Source organism: Alligator sinensis, unplaced genomic scaffold (assembly GCF_000455745.1).
Source record: "Alligator sinensis unplaced genomic scaffold, ASM45574v1 scaffold233_2, whole genome shotgun sequence".
Taxonomy (NCBI): domain Eukaryota; kingdom Metazoa; phylum Chordata; order Crocodylia; family Alligatoridae; genus Alligator; species Alligator sinensis.
In genome coordinates this window covers 2,061,038-2,074,239 of record NW_005841941.1, presented here as the reverse complement: position 1 = coordinate 2,074,239, position 13,202 = coordinate 2,061,038, and the positions used below count along the sequence as shown (strand labels likewise).

The 13,202-nt window shown below is 42.8% G+C and overlaps 1 protein-coding gene across 3 annotated transcripts in view; it reads left to right on the top strand.

The window, feature by feature from the left end:
* NDUFA10 (NADH:ubiquinone oxidoreductase subunit A10) overlaps nt 1-11,249 on the top strand; it is a 51,727-nt gene extending 40,478 nt beyond the window's left edge. For all 3 annotated transcript variants that reach the window (XM_006019953.3, XM_025199367.1, XM_006019950.3), the window contains one exon: nt 10,817-11,249. In XM_006019953.3, coding sequence (XP_006020015.1) covers nt 10,817-10,885 — 69 coding nt within the window. In that variant the 3' untranslated portion in view covers nt 10,886-11,249. The remainder of the gene's footprint in view (nt 1-10,816) is intronic.
* Nucleotides 11,250-13,202: the final 1,953 nt, after the last annotated feature.

The following is a 13,202-nucleotide window of genomic DNA, read 5'->3' as shown; positions in this document are numbered from 1 at the left end:
TGCCCAGATATCTCGGGGGGGGGGGCACTTGCCCTCCCCCTGCCCCTCTCTGCATCGCCTGTGCCTTACTGCCCCCCCCACACGTGGCCTTTGTCCCTCCCCACCATCCTCCTAATACATCTTCTGTGCCCCTCATCCTCCGCCCCATAGACTTACCTGGAGGGAGATGCTCTCCACCACTGTGTGGGTGCCACGTGCATGTGTGCACGTGCACTTGCATGCGATTCCCCCTGCTTCCCACTGCCCCCAGCCCCAAACAGCCCCTTGCAGGCTGGAACTCTGCTAGCCTGCAAGGGGAGACCTGCCGTTTCCTGAATTTGTCTCATTTAAATAAGAAAATCCGCAATTTTTTGCAGCGAACTGAAAACTCGGATCCCTAGTTATAACACTCTTGGTCTACTTTGTCCTATTTATTATTGTCTATACTCTTATTCATCTACGTGAACATTGGGATCTAAGAACACATGATACAAATGTGGCCTGTATGGGCTGTTAATATCGGTCAAAACACCCCTCAAAATCTAAAGAGAAATGTTTATGTAATGAGTGAGTTGTAAATATTGGTTATTAGGAAAACTAGCTGACGAGGAAGTGTCCTCTGCTCTCTCATATCGGATATAAATGAGCCTGAATTGGGTGTGAAGTGCTGCTCTCATTGCAAGGGGATAGATACTGTATCTTGAATGGTAATAGACACACAGTAGATATACAGTCTTCCTTTTCAGAAGCGTAGTGTTTTCAGGATTTCCACACTAATTGTCCATTTAAATTACATATAGCAGTTCTAAAAAAAAAATGTTTTAGCTGCCAGGGTACTAGAATCAGGATGAGCAATGGGGAATGATTGTGTTAGAAATAATAGGTTGAGGTTTAACCTGGTAATAATTCTACAGTGGAGTAATAAATATTTTGGCCTTTGGTCTCAGATTGTAGATCTGTGTGTGTTGTGGGGAAGGGTGGTGGTATTTCCGAGCAAATACTGAGTTATGTATGTTTATACAAGTTCCCTCCCAAACTAGACGTAGCCATGTATTTTAAAGCACTGCAGCTCTTTCTGCAGTGTAATTAAGCTGTAAATTGGTCTTCTACTTCAGACTTATCTTTCCAAAATTACAGAGGCCATATACTCTTAGGGTATCTCCTTTCTGCCTTGTCTGTGACTGTATAAAAGACAGCTGCTATGGCAACAGCATTTTCTATTTTCCTTCCTCTGCTATTTTTTTCCCTTTCCTATCTTAAGCTGTTTCCATTTTTCAAGATCCGGGTCTCCTTTCTGGTTTCTTTTTTTTTTTTTTCATTTTAATGGAGGTGTTTGACAGCTTTCATAGACAACGCTATCTGTTGAAGCTTTCTGTTTTGTGCAATATTTCTTTTTTTATCAGGTTCCAAACTAGAGAAAACATTTTTCACCATCAGGTTCCTTGTTTGTGAACTCATTTAAGCTAATTATATGAAGATTTTTTTAAGGATTTTTCTGATTTTTAAAAGTTGAGTACCTTAAGCAGCTGAAACCAAGAACATTTGTAATGCCACCCCAAGCCATCTCTAAAAGTTACCTGTAGATGGGAAAGAATGAGTGGTTTGCCTTTTGGTCACTTATCTATATAGAGAACCTAAAGGAAGTCAGACTGATCACCATATTTGGGGTCAGGAAGGAATTTTGGTCCACGGTCAGATTAGTAGGAACTGAGGGATTTTGCATTCCTCTCTAGCAGAGGGCATGGATCTCCTGAGCATCCTATTTATATTTCATAGAATCAGGACATTGGCTGCTGTTGCCCTTGCTTTACCGGTGGCAGTTTAGGGTGTTAGGTCTGTCAGGGTTCATGGTAGTCTTACATAGACTTTAGATTATGGATTGCATAGGATGGTCTGGATAGGGATGATCCTCCTGAGGCAGGGAGTTGAACTATATGACCTGTGGAGGTCCCTTCCAGCTGTTCTTCTCTTACGATTTTGTGTACTCTTATGCTGGTGCCAGAGATGTTTTAGCATTCTGGTTATGCCACTGGAGAAGGCTTTTAACTTCCATTTGATTAAACTGTATTGGGAAGATTGTGATTATCTGCAGAAAGGTGCATCTTGGTATTAGTTGTACAGATAACTGATTTTTCAATTTTGTGACCAGCAAAGGGCCCAGGGCACTCTAGCAGGGCTCGTGTAGCTACTGTGACTGGCCGCCCTTTGTCCAGGAGGTGAGGGATTGGGCAAAGTCTTGGAACTGCAGAAAAATGGGGCTTGAGGGCATCTCAGAAGGTCATCTAGTTCTACCCTCCACTTGCAGCAAGGGCCTCTGTGTCTGAGCCATCCCAGACCACTGCTTCTCTGACTGGCATTTCCAAGCTCCCAAAAACAGAGATTCCAGCACCTCCCTCCGTCATCATTAGAAAGAAAGCCAATCCCATAGGGATTTCCCCAAATGGTTTTGATTTTCTCCATAGCCAGTCTGAAGATCTGCAGGCCCAAGGAGACTAAGCAGCCCTGTGCCCTCATGACTTAATCGCAAGAAAACTGTATCCCTACAGTGTTCAAAACTGGAAGCAGAACCCAAATGCTCTGGCTCCCATACTCCCCAACCCCAGGCAGTTCTGCCTTACAGGCCAAGAGCATGGTTTTTGTCTAAAACGATCATAAGGAAGCTGCAACCAGTGCAGAACACAGCAGCCCACCTTCTAGTGGGGGTGTGCCACGAGCCGCATCCAGCTTGACTGCACCAGAATCCCGTTGTGATCCTTAAGATCAGCCGAGAGCAAACTCCTACTAGAACCATCAGTCTGCCTGGCAAAAATATGTGGGAGGTCTTTCTCAGCAGTCAGTTGTCTGCTTTGGACCTCTTTACCCCTTGAGGCCTGCCAGAGTCTGAGCCTGGACATTTTTTTGCAAGCGCTTTCTATTTGGGCAGGCGTTCAGCAAGTAAAGCTAGCTGGGATACTGTTTATGAAGCTTTTGTTTCAGATTTGATTCTACTTGTTTTTGTGTGTAATTCTGTCTCTTACTATAAGATACCCTGAACCTACATGGAGAAGGGAGGCATATAAATCTAATAAATAAATATTTTACTTCAGTTTAGCAAAGTGTAGGTACTTTTATCAATTCAGTACTCCATGCACAGGCTAAAATGGCCATTGATTTCATCAGTAATTTTACCTTGGTAAGAAAATGCAGACATTTTGAGTTTTAAAATACATATGCTTCAAATAAAGGAAAACATATCTTTGTGCTATAATTTACATTTTTTTTAGCCAGAACAGCAAATACCCCAAAATGTCTCAAAATTAAGCAGAACAATATTTTAAACCCATTTTCAATTTTTGGATTTTTCTTTAAAAAGAGCGATTTTTCTTTAATATCAGTGCTTTAGAAAGAGAGAGACTTTTCTTTAACATCAGTTTTTATGGATGTTAGTTAACTGATCTTAGCTGCAAACCTCTGCAAATTGTGGCTTCTAATGGTGCAGCAAATAAACCTTAACAAGTAGCAGCGATGGCAGGCGCTGCCACAGTTCTTACTATAAATGGTCAGTAAATGAAAAGGCTTGGATATTGACAAAAGATTCTGTGCTTTGCAGTGAAGTCTTTGCGTGTTTAAGTGCTCTTTGATCAACGTTGTTCAAAATGTGTTATTTATAGACAATTTTTAGCTGTGAACACAGCAGTTGGGGGAAGGAGAGTGGTTATTCTCTTTGGTCCAGAAATGCTGGCAAACAAGACAGGTTCCAAACTCTGTGATGGATTTAGACTCTTTCATATGGCTAATATTCTCCAGAGCTCTGTCTCTGCATGTCTGGTTTGAAGTTATTTTGAGGATCTATGCAATATTGCCACAGCATACAGCAAACACCTTGCTGAATCTGCTAGCTGCTCTGAAACACATACCTTTTTAAAAAGGCATTTCATCATGTTTATAGTCATAACATTTCTGTAGCAGTGTTTCATTTAAGTGGGAAGTCATTCTTGCATCTTTTTTTCCCCATTTGCCCTTTTAAAATTTCAGTGGTGTAATTCCTTTCAGCCAATTTCTTTGAGCAGATTGTTTGTTACAGTAATTTGGTTTTACTAGTTTTTCTGCATGCTTTTTAAAGTCTCTTGATTTACTCCTTTTGGCCATATTTGAATTCTCTGCAGTGTTGAGACCCAGGTTTCATCTGTCATCCCTTTTTCCATCCTTTTTCATCAGTTATCCCTTTTCATATGGATGGGAAGAGTAAGAGGGAAATGATGGCTGCATCCAGTAGTGATTGCTGGAGGACATGCAGAGCTGGAGGGCTTTGTCTCTGCGTGTGCTGGGGTGGGCAGCGAGGAGCTGTGCTAGGGATGGGCATCTGGGTGCCCACATCACCACCCCTCCTCTCCATTCCCCTGGTTTCTGGCTGCAGTGCTGGTGCAGCTTCTAGCCCCTGGGGAGCTGAGCTGGGGCTGGGTAGCTTCTAGGGGGAGCAGAGAGAAGCAGTGTCAGTACTGTTCCCCACTGCCTGGAAATTGCAGTTGTGTCCCAGTTGGGGAGGTTGAGGGAGGAGCTGGGGAGAAGTAGTGGCAGCACCTGGCCCCTGCAAAAGGCAACCCCCGACTCACTGCTATCACACTGCCATAGCCACCCTGCCCACGCTGGACTGCGGGTAGGTTCTTCTGGCTTGTGGTTTATAAAGGTTGCCAGCCCCTGCTCTAATGTGTACCTTGTTCCTGGGCTGCACATCTCATGCCAGAAGGTACAAGATGACATGGCATAGGTTCAGCTGTCCTTCACAAGGGATTTCTCAGCTAGCCTTTTAAGTTTCCACAAAACCAATTTAATTGGCTAGATCTGGATCTGAATGTTTACCTCTTACTAGATCTGGAGAAATGTTCTTATTATTTTTCTGCTAGTCAACCAGACCTTCCCTTTTGTCTAACTCCAGTCTAACTGAAAGTAGTAAGGTTTCTTCAGCACAGAGCAGTTTCACAAATAAACCAGCTGCTTGCTAACTATATGGCATTGGCTTATTTTCTTTGCTGTGCATTGCTATATTGCAGGGGTTTTCAACTGTTTTTAATAAGTGTACCCCCCAGCTGCTGCATGCAAACTCCCTGTACCCTCAGTTGACAACCTCTGCTATATTGTTTGTTGTTCTTATGCAAAGGTTTCAGGAAAAAAAGTGTTGTTAACCTTTCCTCTTCACCTCTATCTAAGACAGGCCTCTGTGTGAGTAGGTAAGGTGTAACTGCTTTCTGGGATCCTAGTTTTAAGTAGGAAGAAGATAATGGAACTGGTAGGCAGAGTTCACTCACACATGTAAAACCTGGAATAGAGGTTGGCAATGTTTTTGGGCAGAGTGCCAAAAACACCTGCAACCTCGACTTGTAAGACGTTGGCGTGCCAGACGCGGATGGCAGGGGCCCAATCCTTGTTGTGGCAGCGTAGCCCTGGCCCCTTCCCCGAGGTGCATGTGCCAGGCAAAATGCTTTTGTGTGCCACACTGTAGTACATATGCCGGGGGTTTCCTACCCCTGACCTAGAATCTGTATATGGCATAAGAGGAGAAAAATCAACTTACAACTAAACTGCACTTGCCCACAAGCTGTTTTGGAATTAACAGAGAGCATTCCGACTTTGATTCTAATGATGAAATGGAAAACATTCCCTCCTCCCACCTTGTAGAGTCAGCTCTTTTCGTTCTCGTATGTGCATCATCTCTTACGACCAGCTAAGGAAAATAGTTTTTGAAGTGTATTGCTTTTGCAAAAAGTCCCCTTTTGAAATACTCATGTTTCTTTCACTGTTGTAGGTTAGTGCATAACAGCTGCATGACACTGCTTACTAGATATGTAGTTTCATTTGCTCTATTTTCCCTTTTGAATTTTTTAGCAATTTCAAGTGTGTGCCCATAATACATCCCCAATTGCAGATAATCTTGGCTCTGTAGACTAACAAATATTTCTGCCAAAGCTTGCTGTGAATGACAGAGTATGGATGAATACATATTAAAAAATTGCTTTGATGTACTGTGTAGATTTAACAAAAAACACATGGGGAATTTAAATTGGACAATGAAAATGAATTTGAATTTTGTTGGAGGCTTGGTACGCTTTAAAGATTTACCCAAAAACAAAATCGTAAAACTCATGTAGTTTCCCAGAGAGGCCCCATTGCTTTAATAATCTGATTATCATCTGGGAATCTCTCTTAAATATCAAAGGGCCAATTAAATGCTGCCTAGAGAAGGCTGGAGAGTGCAGTTTTTGTGCTGGAATTAATGGATGCAGGCTGGACGCACCAGGCTTGATGGCCCGGTAGTTTTCTCTCTGGCCTGCCACTGTAAATTTGTGGTGCAGAGACGGTGTAATCATTTTGTTTCTACCACAAATCTACTCTTTGCTCTGCAGGAATTGCTGTTAACAGGACTGCATGATTGCTTCTGATATTTAGACAAGACATTAAAAGACAACTTTAAATTAAAAACCTTAGAAAAACTGATCAAGAGTGACATACAATGTTTTCTGATGTAGTGGGGTGGTGCCTGTGTACATTCAAAACATGTAAACCTTTTTCTGCTGATTTGATCTGCTATGGAAATTGTCTGCTTTCTCATTTTAAACTGAAATGAGGCCATATTTTAATTTAACATTGATATTTCTGTGGCATAAATCATATGCTGCTATAGATCATATTGATATGTAATTGTTCCTTTTTCATATGGGTGTTTTAAATAGTACTTTACGCAGACATTTATTCTTTAAAAAAAAGTAATATTAATAGACATTGGCCTCCTGATATTTGTAGGCAACAATCTGTTGGGGAAGAAGGGAAAACGTATGTATATCACTATGGCTGGGCACCTTTGGTGCCTGCCACTTGAAGAGCCTTAAGCAGGCCAAGGAGCAGCTGACAGGTGTGGTGCGGCCTAATGAGGCTGTCACATGACTGTGGGAGGACTTCTGGATTGGAGGATGGGGCTGAGCAGCCTCAGTATAAATCCAGGCCCTCAGGGCTGAGCTGGCAGTTGCTGGAGGGAGCCAGAGGGGTAACATTGCCCAGCCGGAGCTGCTGCTCCCAGAACATCTGGAGGGCAGGACAGGACCTATGGGGATGGAGGAGGTTCCTGGTTCTGGGGCATGACCTAAAACTACAGCCTGCTGGGAAGGAGGGTGTGGTGGGGGTACCTGTGCTAGGTTGGTTCCCCAAGAAATGCCACACTAGTGCCTCCCTAGTAAAAGGTGAGTATGGGGTGCTGTATAACCTCAGCCCCCACAACCTAGTGGGTAGCCCTGTAGAGGGGACAGGCAGGGTCCAGGCACATAGACAGACTCCTGAGGCCCCACAGGCATAAGGTCCAGAAAGCCCCAGGGAGGGGGCAGTGTGGTGGTCCCAGCACGGAAACGTGAGGGAACAGCTGAGCAGTAGGCTGCATAGAGTAGGACCCATATGGGGATCTGAAGGGCTGCGCATAGAAGGCATAGAGTAGGGTCCGCGCAGGTGGGCCTGAAGGGCTGCGCAGCAGCTGCGTAGAGTAGAGTCTGTGAGAGGCGCCTGAAGGACTGCACATAGTTTGACAGTTTGATAGAGCGAGCCTCAGTGAGGGGGCAAAGTACTTACCCCAGCATGGGGATAGTGTGAGGCCCCAGTGAGGGGGCATGTGGCCCAAGTAAGTCTCCAGATGCCTGAGGCCAAATTTGGGCCAGAGGCTGAGTGCAGCCCAGCAATTGGGCCGGGGAGTTGGGAGTAATTTGGATGCCATCTGTGAGGCATTGGACATGGTAATGGAGAGGTGTATTACACCTTTGGAATCGGGCATTAAATGGGCAGCCTCCCGCCTTAGAAACAACTTATCAATGACATCAAAGGCATGGCAGGTGAGTCAGGTGGGTGGACTGCCCTAGACAGGTGGGTTGTCTGGCATTTTGAAAGGCCCCTGAGATGACCCCCTGTCACAATCACCAATATTAAACTTGTATCTGGTAGCTGAGGGTGTTTTTACATGTGCTCTGGGGGCAGGAGGGCAGCTCTGAGAGCCGCTCTATTTAAAGCACCCTCAGCGTCTCGTGTATCAGCATCCCTGCACGTCAAAATGGCAGGGTGGGTGCTTTAACTAAAGCTCGTTGACAAGGTTTAGTTAAAGCACCCAGTCCCCATTTTGAAGTGCAGGGATGCTGATACATGAGATACGGAGGCTGCTGGAGACACGCTAATTAACATGCTTCAGCAGCCTGCCCACATGTCTACAGGCACCCTGACTGTCAGTGCTGACAAGTGCAAAGTAATGCACATGGAGAAAAATAACCACAGGTATCTACGTATGCAAGGCTGGGCTCTGAACTAGCTGTTAGGAAAAAGACCTTGGACTCGTTATAGATAGTTCTCTAAAAACATCAGTTCAATGTGCAGCAGTAACTGAAAAAAAGCCAGTGACATGTTGGTCATTGTTAAGAAGGCAATTGAAAACAAAACAGAAAACAGCATCGTGACACCATATAAATCCATGGTGCACCCGCATCTCAGGTAGTGGATTCTCTGCATCTCAAAAAGGATGTGGTAGAATTAGAAAAAATGAACCATTTGTCTGACAATATAACATTCAATGTAATACTTCTTACGTTCTTTTCAGTGTTTAGACTTCAAAATAATTTGGTTGTAATTTGACAGTCTTTTAAAAAATCCTTTATCACAGTAGATCTTTAGTCTGTTGGTTTCTTCACTTCTTTATTACTAGCTTACAAAACTGAGGTGCTTTGTATAGTTGATATCAGTTATCTATTTGATCTTGTAGAAATTACTTCCTTTGTCATCTTATTTTTGAAAATAGGAACATGGTAATTTCTGGCATTTTCATATTGCCATTGTTTACTTCAAGTCATTCTCTCCCTTTTTTCTATTTTTTTAAATACGTGAGGCTTAAAGCAGAAATGTATTTATCTTTATTTCTACCTTGCCTCTTCCTTCTAAGATATTGTATACACCTAGCAATTTAACAAATAGCTCCTTCATGCCCTGATCCTGGAACTCTGTTTTCACCCACCAGAACAGGATAGCAGGACCAGGACAGTTTGTGTCCCTGTTAAATATCTGTTTAGACTGGGCCCACACTAGAAACTTTTCCTCAGGTAGTAATGTTGGCCTGTTGTGACTTGTTTTGTAATTTTACCACATTTCTAAACTGACAGAAATCCCTGGAAGGATGCAGTTGTTATACCTGGGAGACATGCTTTTGCTTGTAAGCATGTATTTCTCTCGGGACCGGCTATAAGCTAAAGTACCAGCAAAAGTACTTTGTAGCTGATGTAGGTTGTCTCTACCCTAGGAGGGTTTGCTAGTATATTTAGTACCAGCAGATCTTCCTTTGGTAGATTGAAACTTAGACTGGTTTTTAATCCTTTAAAAATGCCATTACTTGAACAAAAACTTGAGAAGCTTGAAATTAAATTGTTTTTCAATCAGACTTTTCCCCTGAGCAGCCAGGAGTTCTCATGCTTGCTGTACACTGAGGATACAAGCCAGGTGATACCAGATCTGCTTTCTGTTCATATCCATTGCTTGCCAAGACTGTGTGCACTCCTTTCCTTCCAAATCCTTATAGGAGGCACTTGGTATAGAACAGCCTTGTGCATCTTGACTTGCTGTACAAGACTGTCAGCAAAAGGATTGTCTTGCTCAGCCCTGCACTTCAGTTTCACATATGCTTGTTTGCACAGAGGCAGCTGATCTTCTGCTTAGCTCCAGCATAGAGCCTACAGCTGCTTCCCTCTGAACTGCCAAATACTAAAACTGTGGTTCATTTCTTTCACTGCATCTCCACTTGCTTCACTTCACTGATAACCCACCTTTCTACTCCCTCTCAGGTTAGGCTTTACCTTATCACCTTTCCTGTATTCCTCTCTCTGTTTGCATCAATTCCTTTGTTTTCCCAAACTGTCATCATGTCAGATGTCATTTCTGGTCACATTCCTTGTCCCTTATAGTCTCTACACCAATATAATTCAGATGAGTAACTCTGTTCAGAAGAATCATTAAGCAGAATCACTTTTAAATAAAGATTTTACCAAAATAGTTTAGGAAATTAGATCGTGTGTCCATGGGATCAGGCCTGAAGTGAAAGTGAGATACTTCTTCAGAAATACACTAACTTTTCCTAGAATGTTAAGGGAAAGACTCCTTGAATCTACCCAAAGAAGGTGGTTTTCCATTTAAGAAACCATGTTTATTTAATATAATTCTACTTGAAAATGTGTCAAGTTTTTGTATAAGTAGCATATAGTAACAGGATTCTGAAGTTCCAGTCAAAAGTTGTCACTTTGTTCTTCAAAACTAATTCCTTGAGAACTATATGAGGAGTCCTAGTTGTCCTCTGTAAAGTAGGAAATGCAAAGAATAAGGAAAACACTGATCTCTCTCTCTAGGGTTTTCTGCTTTATTGAATTGATATTCAGCACCTAAAGGCAGAATTTTTAATGAGCTTTAAGTGATCTAACTTAATGTAGTAATTAACTGAATTTTTCATGCATGTGATCTTTCGTATATTTAATATGTAGCATTTTTGGTATTAGCTTATACTGACTGATTCCTTTTCTGTAGCACATGCTGTGATGCAAGCTTCAACTCTTTGGAGCCATTTCTTAAAATACCTTTCTAAAAATCACAGGTAGGTATACAAATTGACTAAGCTATCAACCTAATAGCCAAAGAGTTTTGGAGTGGGTTCAATTTTTGGCTGCGCAACTCAAGTAAGAGTAAGATTTTTCTGAAAGTGCTGAGCACTCACCCACTGAAAACTGGTGCTTCAGATGAGCTGATGGATGAACTTCAGGGATGGCCCCGACTGAATGAACTCTTGTGTTTTTTTCCCTAGCTTCCCGGCCACTATTATGAAAGAGGCTATAACGCTGATATGGGTGACAAGTGGATCTGGCTGAAATGAAGGCTGCCACCCTTTGAAAACCCTCACACAGTATAACCACAAAACTTGAAGAAGCTGTGTTCAGTGTGCCTCCTCTACATCAATGGGGTACGCGCAGCACAAAAGAAAAGCACGTTATGATTCGAAGTCATGGAATAGCCTCAGAGGAAAGCAAACCACCATATTGTGTATCATAAGAGAACTTCCCATTGTATTCTGTCTAGAATTATCCATAATAATTGTAATAGAAAGTCTATCCGACATAATGGCAACTTCTTAAAATCAGCATGGAACCTGCATTTCTTCAAGACCTGTGGCATAATACTATTAGGGGTTTTGATTGTTAAACTGAACTTGTGTTAAATAAAACCTGTATACGTTATGACTTCTGGTGCGTGTTTCTCTCATCATATCATATGTGGTTCATTAGCTATGTGATTCCGGTAGAGCTGTATTTTTGCAAATAGGGCTGAAAGGCATTTTTTAGTGGGCATCAGCATCAAAGCAAACAAATAGAGAAGTTGCCAGCAGAAGGGGAAATGAGCATTGAACACATTTAAGCAACAAAATATTTGCACTTAAAACCAAAGACTTCTTAATTGCCAGCAGTTGTACTCATAATTCCTTTTTTGAATAGGAAGCCATAGATCAAAATGCTGGTGCAGTATAAAAGGCAAAGTAAAAGTAATTATTATTTTTATATGTCCCTAAAAATCCAAGTTAGAGTTCTTTTAAATAAATGATTCATTTGGTTTTAGTTACAATCATAAAAATTAAGCTTCCTGGCATTAGTTCAAGCAGTGCTCTCCAGATTTAGCCTGTGGTAATTCTGTACTTCCAGCAAAGGCCAAGTACTTTAATTATTGAATGAAAGTGTGCCAGGCATTCCAACATTCAGGGCGGTGCTTTTGGTGTAAGCAACCAAGTGTGGCCGCCGACTTTTCCTACAGCAAGACTATTAGGAAAAGACTTATTAAAATGTGTCTTGTGGGCCCAATTAAATGCTGATATAGGCAAAAAAAATTGTTTCCTTTTCTCCTTGGACTAATAAAAATGTTTTTCTAGCCATCCTGAGGCAGAGTGACCCCTTTGTTTACCGAAGAGCTGTCACCTCAGTCCTGCACCATTAAAGCAGACAAGTGTTTGGGACAAACATGGGACCGTATACCAGGATAGCACTCTTATGTTCCAGACCTGCACAAGGCTCAGCAGCACTGCTGCAGTGAGTCACAACAGGGCTCCAACTCTTACACTGGCACCTAAAGGAGAAACTACTCGTCATTTTCCCCCTGTCAAAATAGGCACGTACTGCTCGGAAATCAACCCACTGTCACCTCATGCAAGATGGATAGTTAGGAGACAGAGAATACAGTGGGGATAGGTGCACTCGTATTACTTTGCCGTAGCGCAGGTGACGTCAGAGTTCCTAAACCATTTCACAAAGCAGTGGTTTGTAGGACTTGCTATCCTGCAAGTTATGGTCCAAGCATGTGGAATGGTGTCGGCAGCACAAGGATAGCCCAGGCACTAGGGCCACCACAACTGCTATCATTGGATGAGTGAGACTTCTCAGATGAGGCAAGTCCTGCTCCAGCACATAACCTGTCCGTGGTTATATGTTGTGTGTTACTGCTTCACGGTAATAGGTTTTTCCCTGTGTTCTCACATCCATTGATGATTGGCTATCTGGGTGCTGGATGTTAGAGAGGGATTTAACTCAGACATATGCCTCCTTATCCCAGTGGTAGGTAATCAGTCTTTTTGGCAGGTATGCCACAAGTTAAGCCCCTCCCCATAACCTTTCCCTGAGTGCCACTGATTCTTGCTCCCCAGAGCTATACCTGATAGCTTCTATCCTGTGGCAGAATGGCAGCAGGATAGAGTCTTTGGCCCCATGAAATAGCAGGAGCAGGACACTGCTATGAGAGATGTCACTGTCAGGGGCCAAATTAACTTTTCCCTGGCTTTGGAGACGCTGTATTTTTATGTGGCAAGAAAGAATCCAAAGCTCGTAATTTGGCAGCATCTGCAGGGCCAGGGAAAGGTTAACCCTTGTTTTGTTGCTTTGCATTCTTGGGTTTAAAATGAAAAAGAAAGACAAAAGGATTTCTTGTGACTATTCAAGGAAAACCACTGCTGTGTGCTAGTTGTGCACGGGCTCTTTGGCAAGGGAGTCTCAGGGCTATGGGCTTCCGTGTTGCTTATCAGCTGTAATAGCTTTCTTATTTTATTGCCACGGGTGGAACTGGAGTCTGTGTCCTGTGGCAGCCTCTGCTAAGGCACCTAAAGATACTTTCGATGATGGATTTGCCATGTGCTCAGTGACAGCTTCAGGGTC